The 13,529-nt window shown below is 33.3% G+C and overlaps 1 protein-coding gene and 1 pseudogene across 1 annotated transcript; one reads left to right on the forward strand and one right to left on the reverse strand.

The window, feature by feature from the left end:
- The first annotated feature begins 4,075 nt into the window (after positions 1–4,075).
- On the forward strand, positions 4,076–5,379 carry LOC145579572 (uncharacterized protein At5g39865-like). Its single transcript, XM_081636814.1, has one exon. The coding sequence runs from the start codon at positions 4,231–4,233 to the stop codon at positions 5,281–5,283; it is 1,053 nt and encodes a 350-aa protein (XP_081492940.1). The 5' UTR covers positions 4,076–4,230; the 3' UTR covers positions 5,284–5,379.
- Positions 5,380–11,604: 6,225 nt separating this feature from the next.
- On the reverse strand, positions 11,605–13,274 carry LOC145606084 (NAC domain-containing protein 43 pseudogene; annotated as a pseudogene).
- Positions 13,275–13,529: the final 255 nt, after the last annotated feature.

The following is a 13,529-nucleotide window of genomic DNA, read 5'->3' on the forward strand; positions in this document are numbered from 1 at the left end:
AGAGGTAAATTTGATCTTACTATAATATGAGTAACAAAGACATAATGTATATGTGTACGACTACAATAGAGTTAGAATTTATATATACTCGCCGTAGTAAGTAAGTAGTGTGAGTGTAAGATGGTATTATACTCTTAACATTGAGTCATCATGTCAGTGAATCTTAAATTTGAGTATCTTGATATTGGGGAACATAAGTGTTAGTGATGGAGGAGAAAATAAGAAGGCACATAAGCCCACTAAAATAAAGCCATATTGGGAAACGTTAGTGTTAGGGTCCTTAGGGAATAGAGATGATATGGGGGTGAGAGGTACTATATGCCATGCACAATCACCACCTCTTTCCCTCCAATCGAAATATTTTTCTACTCCGTATGTTGTTAGGGAAATACCTATCTTGTCCCTACATCTATCCTTATAATCCATCGGGTTGGAGAAGAAATCAATAACACTAAACAAAGTGAGTTCACCCGACCTAATTAGTAATTACCTGGTCGATCATGTATATGTTACAAATAAATTAGTATGTTAGCGACTCTTTATGCTTAACTAGGAGCAACAAAATCAAACTCGAGGTAGCCATTATATAAAAGTGAAATAGTCCAAAAGCTCATACGTCAGAGTCAAGAATCCTATGACTCACCCAAGAATTGAGTCCGGCGAATTTCTATTACTCAAACTATTAATATTACTTCTGTTTCATAATAGTCGCATTGTTTTCACTTTGTTTTATATAGTACTCCGTAGTACATTAATTAATATTGGACATGCAAGCATTAACCCAAGAAATAGAGATAGATAAGAGGACTGAAGGAAGCAGGGAAATGCATAAGAAAACCATGTGAAATGTAAAAAGAAAATAAAGGCAATCACGTGGGTAAGAGTAATAAGAGTACAGACAAGTGAAAGACGAGAGAAGAAGAGGAGGGAGAAGTTAAGTGTTGGTTGGCTTATCTGCTATTGGGATGTGCAACTTTCACTTAACATACTTACTACCCAAATTCATCAATATTGCTGCTACTCCTAATTTTAATTTAAGGGTATTGAGAGTTTAGAGACCTCGAAGACTGCCATTTTAATTTTTTGATGGGGAACTTGTTTCTGGGTACCAGAGACCTCTCTGCCAATTTTTGCCGTTAGACTGGTCAAACTGTCACATTTTTTTTTTATTTATAAATTACTAATCATATTATATACTTGTACATGCATGTATATAGTATATACTCCGTAAGTCCGTAGTTGTTACATTAAATTAGATGATACTTTTGTAGTTTAATGCAATCGATGATTTATATAGAGTGCGGGATCTGAACGCATAAATAAGAATATAAATGTTTCTGAAATGATATATTATGGTGTTTGATCAACAGCTTCTGCTTGCGACCTTGCGTAACCATGTGGTTTGGACCATTGTCTGTTGCCTAGACATGGTTTCAGTTCTATTGAACACAATTTTTGGCATGCTTGATTTAACTTTATTGCTTACTTGTTTTTTTGTTATTAGAAAAAGAATCACTAGTTGTCTTGCATTAAAGGAGGAGCGGTAGAACGATTAATGTATAAGATTGGTGGATACCTATTTATATAGGCGATGATCATTATGTTTGAAATTTAAAAATGATAGGTTTATACTAATTACGTGGTCTGTCTTTTTAGTTATCCTGTGAAGTTTAAAATACAATTTGGATGCATCGAGTATTGTTTTAGGATTACTTTAATCTAGCTTTTGATTATATATAAACTGTTTTAGGTTATTATTAACATGTTTAGATGTTAAATATGTTTTAGAAGGTGACCATCAAGGGATAGGTTTTATAAAGAATTTGGAGTAATGTGATTACCATTTTAAATTTAAAAGTTTGTTTTCTTAGTATATTGCTAGTACATACGAAGTACAAGTTACAACTAAGCTAAGGTTGTCCTAATGGGAAGAAGAACATCTTCCTAGGGGCAATTTTGGGGAGGAAATTCCCTCATTTAGATCCGTGAAAGGTTATGGCCCAATAATATCCCCATTTTAAGATGTCTTTAGTGGAAATTTAACCCGAAATCTTAAAATTATATTGGTTTCACTAAATTTAGCTTAACTTGGTATCTACTGAGTATGTAGGTATGGTACATTCAATTAGTATTGGTACATATTTTACAAAATCACAAGTGATAGATAGTTGATGGGCTGACAGAATGACAATCATGTCCAGAAGCAACAGTCCAATTCATGCGAGTCTATTCTTGAACACATGGTGTTTTTGGACCTATACTTGACCCAGCCCAAAGCTGATATTGGCGATCAGAACTTCAGAAGCCCACAATTCCACGAGCTCTCTTTTCATCATTTATAACTTACAGTAAGTCTTAAGGTTATAGATTATAACTTACAGTAAGTCTTAAGGTTATAGATTGTTAAAAATATTACTAGCATAATTATTCTTACTAATACACCGAGTTGAAGCTTGAACTTACCTCAAATTATATGCGAAGTAAGCTACTCGAAAATGAAAACACTGCTTCAAGTAGTCTTTGCCACCTCTTTGAAACAAGCTCTATGGAGTACAACTTAGGGTACGGTCTATTTCAATTTACCGAACTGAAGTGATTGGGGCTGAATTGAATTGAACTGAACAAAACTGTATAGAGTTGAAATGAATTGTTTATGAGAGAAGAAAATTAGAAACAAAACTGAACTAAACTGATTGGAGCCGAACTGAAATTAAGCTGAATAAAACAGACCCTTAGTACGAGTCTTCGAGCTACTTTACTGCCCAAATTGTTTTCTTTTTGTGTCGACTCGTCTATTATCATGGTTAACATTAAGCAGGGTTTGAATTAAGTTAAATATGGTTGCTGGTTGTGCCAAATAATGTCTCATAATGTGTCTTGCCTCATGGCCGAGTCTACTCACTACATATCGTTTGAAATTTTCAAAAGGATGTCCGACTCATGCCATGTGGCACTGTTTTGTATTCATTTGCGTACGTGAACAAATTTTAACTTATTTTGCTTCATTGTCATGTTGGTTATATACATGTTATGCCTTGTCGTGTTTCTTAATTAAAAAAAAAAAGTGGTTCAACCCTAATTTACAACTGCTTGTCGTATCATGACATAGGTTAGACAAATTTGACCAACACCTGAGTACGCTTATTTTGACCTATATGTTCAATGGTGAATAATATTTTTCAAGAGCTGATCGTGATTGAACCAACCCAATACACATGAGTGGGTGAATATTGAGAACACACGATCTAATAAACGAGCAAGTTTGGGGTCATTTGGTGATTACAATTTTGTTGTCTAGCATGATGTCACGACTTACTTGAAGAATATGGGCTTTGAAAAACAAAACAAAAAAATCTATGAAATATTATGTGGATGTTCGGTTTACCCCTAAATTATTCCGTAATATTCTAAATATCTAAAGTTTATTATTCTTCAAGTAAATTCTGGTTACATTGTAGATTTATATTTCTCCCTTATACAAAGTGCATGAATAAGAACAATAAGGGGTTGTTCTCATACGTTTATTTTCAGTTCAGTTCAGTTCAGCTCCTAATTTCCTTCTCTTATAAAATATTCATTTCATTTCATTTCAGTTCAGTTCAACTGAGTTCAGTCTATGAGAACAGACCCTAAGTTTGTTCTTTCCTAATTTCTCTATTCTCTTTGTATCACAACATAAAAATAAATCTTATATTAATCTTTAAAACAAAAATTTAGGGTAGCTCAAATGAGTATTTGAATTTTTTTTTTGAAAGAAATGAGTTTTTGATCTAATTATATTCAAATTTTTACAATCAACCTTTATTTTTACCAATTAAAGTTTCCGAAAAGACCCAAATCCTTTTTATTCTTTTAATGAAGTTTCTTTTGTTGTTCACACAAGTCACAAGACTCACAACTATCACGAGTGTGTAGTAATCCTAATACTCCGTAGCTAATAAGCAAAACCTGTTAATAGCCTTAAATGACCCTCCTCACTAGTCACTATGCTACTACAGTTGCACATTTTCAAACTCAAATCGGCGCCTTCCTCGCTTCTTTCGTGAACAACCACAGTAACCCCCTTCACTCACTCTCCCCCCAAATTCACATTTTTGAATCTTGAATTTTTCTCTCTCCTCCTCTTCTCATAACTCCCCCTCTTTTTTCTCATCAAACTCACTACAAAACTCTACCAAAACCAAATTCAAAATCAAAACCAAAATCAACCCAAAAAAAAAACACAAAAAAATGGGTTGTGTATCATCAACTCTCCTAAACCAAGACGATGATTTCCCGCAAATCGGAAGCACCGCCTTTAACCACCACATTGTCTCCCTCACTTCCACCACTTACGGCCTTCTTTCGCTCGATCCCCCACCACCCTCTTCCCCTATGACACCGCCTCAGCCGCTCCGTCGCTTCTCTCTAACACCCAAATCCCTACTCATTGACCAGCCTCCTACCGAAGTCATCAATTCATGGGAACTTATGGCCGGCCTGGACTCAACCACACCCGAAAATAATGAGATTCAAGACAATAATAGTAGTTTCAGATTCACTCCTCAGTTGTCTAACTCCAAACCTTGTACCCCTAAATTCTTCTCCAAATTCAAAGAGAATTCGAACCCGAATACTAATACTCGGGTTCGAAAACCCCGACAATTGTTCTCAGAACCAGATGATGGTTGCGGAATTAAGTGTAAATTGGAGAAGTTTCCGGAAATTTGTCCGCCAAATGGGGAGGACAAAGTAGTGCTCTACACTACTTCTTTGAGAGGGGTTCGGAAGACGTTTGAGGGTTGCAATGCGGTTAGATCGGTGATTCAAGGTTTGGGTTTCGGGTTTTGCGAAAGAGATATATCAATGGATCGCGGGCTAAGAGACGAATTGAAGAAGCTGTTAGCATCATCATCAAAGGGCGGAAATCATGAGGTGCTTGCTCCGTCTCCGCCACCGCTGCCTTGTTTATTTATAAAAGGACGGTTTATTGGAGGAGTTGATCAAGTGTTGAAATTACACGAGGAAGGTGGCCTTGTTGAGCTGCTTCAAGGGTTACCGAGACTCGAGGCAGGTACTGTGTGTGAAGGGTGCGGTGATGTTAGGTTCTTGCCTTGTTTTCGATGTAATGGGAGTTGTAAATTGGTTGTGGTTGTCAAAGAGGTTGATGATGATGATAATCAAGATAATGTTATTAGTAAGAATACTAATTATGTTATTAGTGATGGTGTTAAGAGGTCTGTTGTGATTAGATGCCCTGATTGTAATGAGAATGGATTAGTGCTCTGCCCTATTTGCAGTTGATCAAATCATAAAATTAATTTGTAAGTTTATTTCTCTATCTCAAATCTTCTCATTTGAGTATTTTTAAACTTTAGTGTTAATTGTATGGTTATGTTATACAAGTACAATACTTCGTATATTGTAAACTAGAAATATTTGGTTTCTACTTTCTACTAATTGATATGATTTGTATGAGTATGGATAATTTTGAACTAATGACTTTACGAGTATTATACAACTTTTGAAATCTTTTCAAGATTTCGAATTATTGATTGATCATACCTTCACCTACACAGAATGACAATGACATTACTCTTGTTGTTGGTTTGTACCAACTAAAAAGAAAATTCTAAAATCATGCATTTGGATAAGTTGTTTCATAGGAAGATGCATAATTTTTCTACGACATTTATGTTGATACTTGGTGTCGTAGTGCATCCTCCATGATTTCACTTTTCTATTAGTCTTTTTTGTCATGATATTATACAAGATTGTCTGTTATTTTATCATATTTTTTTGTTTGGTGCTTGAATATTGGAGTTTAAGTACTTTTATTTTGTATAGAGGTTTAAGTGTGTAACTAACTAACTCACTATTGTTATGGTTGCTGCATAAAGATTCATATTGGGTTCCTTTGAATGAATTTTTGGTAGATACTCTTAAGCCCCACTCTACATCCCTTATGGAATGTTTGAAAAATCCTCCAAAGGTATAAAAGAACAAAATCCAATAGTGGCCGAAAAAAATAACTGTGGTGAATTGGGGACCTTCAAAGTTCGAACTTTTAACTATGATAGTTAGGAAGTGCGAGTACAAAATTTAAATTGTTTTGATAAAATGCTTCGTATATCTATATCCTCTAATGGACAAAATAATCCATTCTTAAGAGTAATTAGTAAAATCATTACTCTAGCTATAAACTCACTAAATTAATCCTATGTCTAGATTTGGCCGGTTTGTCTACTCTTAGGGAGGGCTTACCATTCCTCTTAAAAGGTGCATAAAATGAATAGATAAACAATTTAATTTTTGTAGTTTTGTAGGTTTTAACATGGTAGAAAAAACTTATGTGTGAGATTCCCCATATATGGACAATACACTTTAGCACTGGATTCCTTATCAACTGTAAGTAACAACAACTTCTCTTATGTTCTTATTTGAGTGTTGAATATAGTATGGATTGTTGTTACATGAGTCTTGGTGAAATTGAACCAACAAGTAACACGCTGAGTAATCTTTGAAATTTATTTATTCCTTGAAGCATCGCGATTTTATTGAAATCTATGTTTTATGGAGTACCATGGCTGCTAAAGTGCTAAGGGTATAGTCACCTTTAAAAATATTCACGAATACATAGTACATAGCTGTAAACATAATTTATTTACATGTATTAATAAGTCGTTGCAAGTAATTTGAAAGGCAAATACACTACAACTTTACAAGCATGGTTGTAGGCCTTGTAGCTTGCTATCAGCTACTTAAACCTAAAAGATTTTGAATAATTTTGTCTTGTGAAACAAACACAACATTTTACCAACCAAGATGAAAGTCTATGGTGATTGGTTTAGTTGATTACCCCACATTCCTCCAAGAAGTTATCCTGTCCTGTTCAATTATCATCAATTTAGTTGGCTACTAATGAGGGAAAGGAAATAAAGGCAAAGGATAAGAGGGATATGAAATTTTATTCCTCTTTTGATTTGACGATTATTGAGGAAGTGAATGCATCTTTATCACTACTAGTATCATTTTTGCCTAAAATTCTAGTGATTATAAGGTTTAATTCATCACTTTATGTAGTGATTTTAATTCAATATACAAGTATAAAGTATATTTCTCCATAGGTTATAAATGCTATTTTTGGTCAATTTGATGGATGTTACTTGTTAGTTTACTCTACTAATACATTATCATAGTAACAAGCAACAACTAACAAGTACTCCATACATAACAATCTTGGTTATTCTACTAATAACATTATCATATAGTCTGATGAAATGCTGCCTATGAGAGTGAGGGATAACTCAAATGGTTAAAGCTCCCATTCCAATTCCAAGAGATCTTGGGATCGATTCTTATCACCCGCCCAAAAAAAAAAATGTTTCAATGAAATCCTAGAAAAGTGCCCTTTGATCGAAGTGATACTCTGCTACGGAGTATTAGTTACTTCGTAAGTGCTTATGTTATTTTCATCATCATTTAAAACTTATCCGTACAATACAAACTACATATGAAGTATAAAACTTTTATCAATCTTTTGAATTATGTCCTTGTTTGAAATGAGCCATTAATATAAGTATATAACCCTTCACCCTTCTCGCTATCAACCAAAAGTAAGGGTGTCATTTACCACCTTTCCTTTTATCTTGGTTAAGATTCTCTCTTGACAACTAGGAAGTACAATGTTTTGTAATGTAAAGATCAAGCTTTGAGAAAAATGAAAATTGACATGAGAAATTGTACTTGCTTTTAGGAATGAATCTATCTAACTAGTAAGCTGAAGTAAATCTTTCCTTTTCCCCCCAATTACATGAGAGATGACAGTTTGTTTTTGCTCAATAATTGGATAGTAGAGGCGTATGCACAATACACGTTGGGTAGGGGTGAACAAAAATTCAGGGTACCCTGAATCAGAACCGAAACCTGTTAGGAACCGCAGGTTCTAAGAACTTGTTGCAACAGATTCCGGTCAGGTTCTCGATTTTTTGGAATCTGTAGGGTACCCTATAACCTAATAAAAGTGTTACTTAAGCCCAAATCATATATCAATTTAAGGCCAATTTTTACTTAATATTAATAAAATAATTTTATAACTATATGTATTAAATTTGGTAAATAAGTATTTTTGGTTTGTTATATTTGCAAACTGTAAATTTATGAAAAATTGCAAAAAAGTACGAAATATAGTAAAAGACAGAGTACCCTGAATCAAAACCAGAACCGGTTCGGTTTCCAATTTTCAGGAACCTGTTCAATAGGTTCCGGTTCTCATTTTTAGGAACCTTTTGCAACAGGTTTCGATTCCAAGAAATTTAACAGTTTAGGTATCTTGTTATGCTCACCCCTAAGTCCTAACATTGGGCATCTGACAAACATAAAACCAAAGAAACATGAAGACTAAAATAAAAGAGCATAAACTTGGATGAACATAAAATCCCATCAACATAACATTATCTTAATTATAGCTCTTATGTTCATTGGAAGTTTTTATGTTCTTTGATTTTAGGCTTAATGTTCAATGAATGTGTAGTGAGCATTGTGCATCACCTCTACCATCATTTATTGAGCTCAGACTCTAATTATAGGTTTGAAATTTTAGTTGTTACTTAAGAGTTAAGACCAACTGAATAGTATCATATGCACGTAAATATATACTTGTACCTTGAACAATCTACGTATTTCATTGTCTACAAATAGACACGTACTGAATTACTTATTCAGCAAGTTCAAATTATTTTGTTGAGGCAATTTTCTCCAACAAATTAATGGTGTTTCACTGAGTTGAAGGAATAGACATGTACCCATTAGGTATGGCATGACTTTTGTATATTGATGTTTGGTGATGTTATTGGTTATTGGTAGACTCTGTTGTCATGCTTTGTCATTTTTCTAATTCATGATGTTATTATTGGGGTAACATCATATTATTCTTTCAATTACACTTACACGGTTACACCTACTAGTATAACAGGTTAGTGTACGTACTTGAAACTTTAAAAGGTCGTGGAACGACAAGAGAAATGAATGTTGTGAGGCCTTTCCTTCGTTCCTTTTATCAAATAGAACATGTGCATATGTACTTGATATGTCTCTCATAGTTAGAAACATTGAACTAATGCTTTGTATACGTTCACTAGTTTAGTTGTTTAAAGTTACAGTAGGTAGTAACCTATATGAGATTAAGAACATGAATATTCAGTACGGAGTAAGGTTTTCCAAATACAAGTAACTTTCCAAGTATAGGAGGAAAAGTTTTTTTTTTAATTAATCCAGCTCTAACTCTCATTAACACAATACATTGTATGTATTTAACTACTTCCCTAAAAAATAATATGTAATTAACTAATGGTAATGTCGTAATGCTATATGTATGTAGCCTTTCGTGTTAAGAATAAGGACTTGTTCTGTTTAGCTTAATTTCAATTCTATTCAGCTTCCATCAATTCAGTTCAGTTCAATTCCTACCCTTCTCTCATAAACAATTCTCCAGCTCTATGCAGCTAAGTTCAGCTTCAATTAGTTCAGTTCAGCCCCCATCAATTCAGTTCAGCCCCAATCAATTCAGTTCAGTTGTCTTCAGTAAATCGGAAACAGAACCTAAATATTTAATATATTTTCTAATTTGTTATTAGTTTAGAAATACATGACAAAATCACCTGCAAATCAGTTTCACCTCTTAAATGATAGCATAGTGTTAGAGATAATATCGGAAAATATATGTGTGATATATTTTCCGTATTGATCTTATTAGGAGAATAATATATTTAGGTTTATTATATGTTAAGATATTATTAAAGTATATCTTTTAAGAAGATTGTTTCCTATCTTTTGTTCTTAGGTTTTGTATAAATACTCTACTTATGGATGAATAATGATCAAGCAATACAAAAGCTATTCTATTCTATTTCTCTCTAATTTGTCATGGTATCAGAGCCAAGTTTGTCATGTATGATATATTTTCCGATATTATCTCTAACACATAATTTTTCAATTTTATCAGTTTCAAATGAGAAACATAACCATTTATTAAAACAAGCTCCCGTGCTTTTTTCTCTTGCTTAATTGGCGTACACAATTTAACTATTTTTGTGGCGAACTCAACAAAAAAAATGTCAAATGATGATGTTAAGATTGTTAACTGTTGATAAACAATGTGTATGTCCTATTTTGTTGTTTAGGAAATTTAAAGGTGCTTTATTTAAAAAAAATAAATCTAAAGGTGATGATTAAAAAATACGGAGTACTTTCTTATAAAAAAAAAAAAATTATAAGAAGCGGTAGTCCAATTAATATGAAAAGGGATGTAATTCTCCTTAATTCCTTTTAATATTTACTGCGTGAAATCATTTAAAATCTTAAATTACTTTATGGCTGAGGTTCAGTCACCTTTGTGTATGATTAAAATGTGAATTAAGATCTTAATTAGTACAAACTATTAATCATTGAACCATTATAATCCTTAACTTCATCCATCTCTTCATCATGTAATTAAATGGAGGTAAATATACGAATCATTAAGATAAGCTACCACTAACACCCATCATAGAAGTCAACACTTCAATCACTAATTTTTTCTGAAAAAAAAAAAGAAATATTTAAATTACAAAACAATAGTTTATCAAAATACAATTTAATATGAATTCTCCGTATAAACAGATGTACAAGAGTGTTTTTTTTCTTAATTGTATATTTTGAGAGATATTGGGCGTGATCGGACTAGCGTTTGAGTAACTTTTAGTGATTTGATTAATTCAAACCATTACTTTGTAAAAGATATAAATGTTTGATAATGTAGTGATGGGAGTAGAGTTTAGTAGTTGGAGTAGCTTTTGTGAAAAATTAATAGTTTTTATGAAAAACTAATTCTATTCCAAAAAAAAAATAAAAATGAAAAGCTAATTAGCTGTTGGAATTTTTTCTTCTATATTTTTTGAATTTTACCGCTAACAACCCATTTTACCTAACACTTATACTTAATTATTTATTTTTAAAGCTCACAGCTACTAGACAGCTAACGGTTAGTATCATAGCTAACAGCTATCTCTATAGATATATTTTGCCGAACACGTCCATTAATAGTCAAAGTTCGAATGAAGATCGACTTTAACCAGTCCGGTAACACCCATATATCAATGAAGTCAAACTATAATCATTAATGTCTATCAAAATAATTTATTAAAATTACAAAACAATAATATTACAAAATTACACTTTGATATGAATACTAGATCCGATCCGTATAAAGATGTACAAGTGAATTTTATTGTATAGTTTTAGCGAAATCATCAATAGTTAAAGATGGAATGATAATCATGCAAAGAGGAAGACTTTACAGGGTATATATCAGCTAAATTTCAACGTAAGTAATGATGAAGATTGGTAACGACAAAGATCTTCAGTAACTAGTCAACTTTCATAGATAGTCCTGGGTTCGTTGCTGGTTCCCACAAGTGACTTGATGAAAAAGTTGCTCTAATTGATGACCGCGAATCATGTGCAGAAAGGTAACTTATGTCACCATCTTCATCATCATCTGGATTCAGGAGACAGCAGAAAACGCGATTTTAATTGCATACTACTAACAAAACTTGTATAACAGTAGGGCGGATATCTAGCTATGACTTAACCATGATACATAACTGATGAATTCGAGCATATTAAGTCTTGGTGATCTTGGCCGTTAAGCTGAGATGCAATAAGGCGGTCTAGTGTAATCCAATCGCTTAAACTTGTTGTGTTACCGCTGCAGGTAAGCATAGGATCATCTTCGTTAAATGGTTGTGGGCTGCTGTTGTTGCTGCAGGTCAGCATAGGAAGATTATTGTACTGATCATTTTCGACTGAGAACTGATTGTTCAGTAATAGCTGATGGTTCGAGACCTCGATGCTGGGGGTGGTTTCAGTACAGCAGTTGTAAGTAGGGATGATGTTGTTATTGGTGGCGGTACTAGTACAGGTTGTTGGGTGATCATGATTGTTGGTAATCTCATCTTCATAGGTTGTCTTCTCCATGCAAGAAAAGAGGTGATCAAGCACCTTTTTACTGCTGAAATTTAACAATTGGGTTTGTGGATCGGTTGATGTGGGGAAGCATCTTGGACTATCACTTGCCTTTTGGTAGTTTTTCTTCTTGAAAACGCGGCATATCACCCACCCTTCTTCTGTTATGCAATTATCTTGTCTCGGCACCTATAACAACATCAATTATCGGTTGTTAAATTAGATTAGTTAGTCGATCTTCAAGATCTATCAGAAGTGTCAAGTGTCGATACTCATGTTAGAGAACGTTTTGAAGGTCCAACAAGGGTACTTTATATAAAATGAGAAATCTAAGTTATAAGATAGATCACATGAATTACTTAGAAGTATACAATATCTGTAAACCATCCAAAAAAAAATGTAAACGTGTCAAGTTGTCAATACTAATTTTGACATCAAGAATCATTATGCATGGATGTTAAAGGGTAATTTTTATCCCTCGAGTATAAACGTAAATAGAAACACAGGATAATTAGGTAAAAACTATCCTAAAGTAGAAGATTATTGATATGTACTGCTTGAAAAGGAGGTCTACATTTGCTGTATTTCATAACAAAATCATAACTCTTTGACTCTATAAATTAAATCATCCTTTTTTATATTTTGCATTAATTTCCTAAGCTTTTCATAAATAATGCTTGGAATAAAAAGGTAAAATTTACTAAAAGCTTTAAGCTTACAAAGGAGTGATGATCATGCACCGTGTTAGAACCACAGTCTTCAAGCCTGTACTCGTGCATAATCCAATCAGATTTCTCACCATGAGGAGCTCGACCTTTGTAGAAAACAAGCGTCTTTCTCATACCAATGCGTTTGTTATTGCTATGTATCATCTTGTCGCGGCCTGTGGCCTTCCAAAACCCGGCTGCTGTGGCACGATTTGTTCGAGTCCCTGTAGGGTATTTCTTGTCTTTATGACTAAAGAAGTACCAGTCATTTTGAGGCCCTGATCCTATTTTGCACTTCTCTGAAAAATAGTATATAATTTGTGTAAGGAAAATGATCAATTTTAATTTTGTACATTAATGATATGAAAAAAAAATATGTTATGAAATGAAATCTAGTCACATAAATTAATTACCTTGGATATCCCATGGTTCAAGCTTGTTAAGATCAATGTCTCTAATGACATCAAGGTCTATCTTTTCATAAGCAACTTTCTTCTTCAAGTAATATTGAAGAAGCTCTTCTTCTGTAGGATGAAATCGAAACCCTGGAGGTACTTTCGAGTGACCATTCACTGAAAGATTCATATTGATTCAACTATCAACAAAAAAAATCAAATAGCACTAGTCACTAGAAGAATATTTGTTACAACAATAAATAAAAAAAAACGCGGATTCTTGTAGTGAGTTGATTTTGAATCAAGAGTTGATAAAAATAATATTGTTAATGACTTAGAGAAATTTGAGCATTGTAATTATGGAAAACAAAGTTGCAAACTAGAACTGTGGGGGGGACAAATGAATGGTTATTACGAAGATAATATATATAAAGGCAATGAAGAT

Source organism: Chenopodium album, chromosome 2, assembly GCF_948465745.1.
Source record: "Chenopodium album chromosome 2, dcCheAlbu1.1, whole genome shotgun sequence".
NCBI lineage: Eukaryota > Viridiplantae > Streptophyta > Magnoliopsida > Caryophyllales > Amaranthaceae > Chenopodium > Chenopodium album.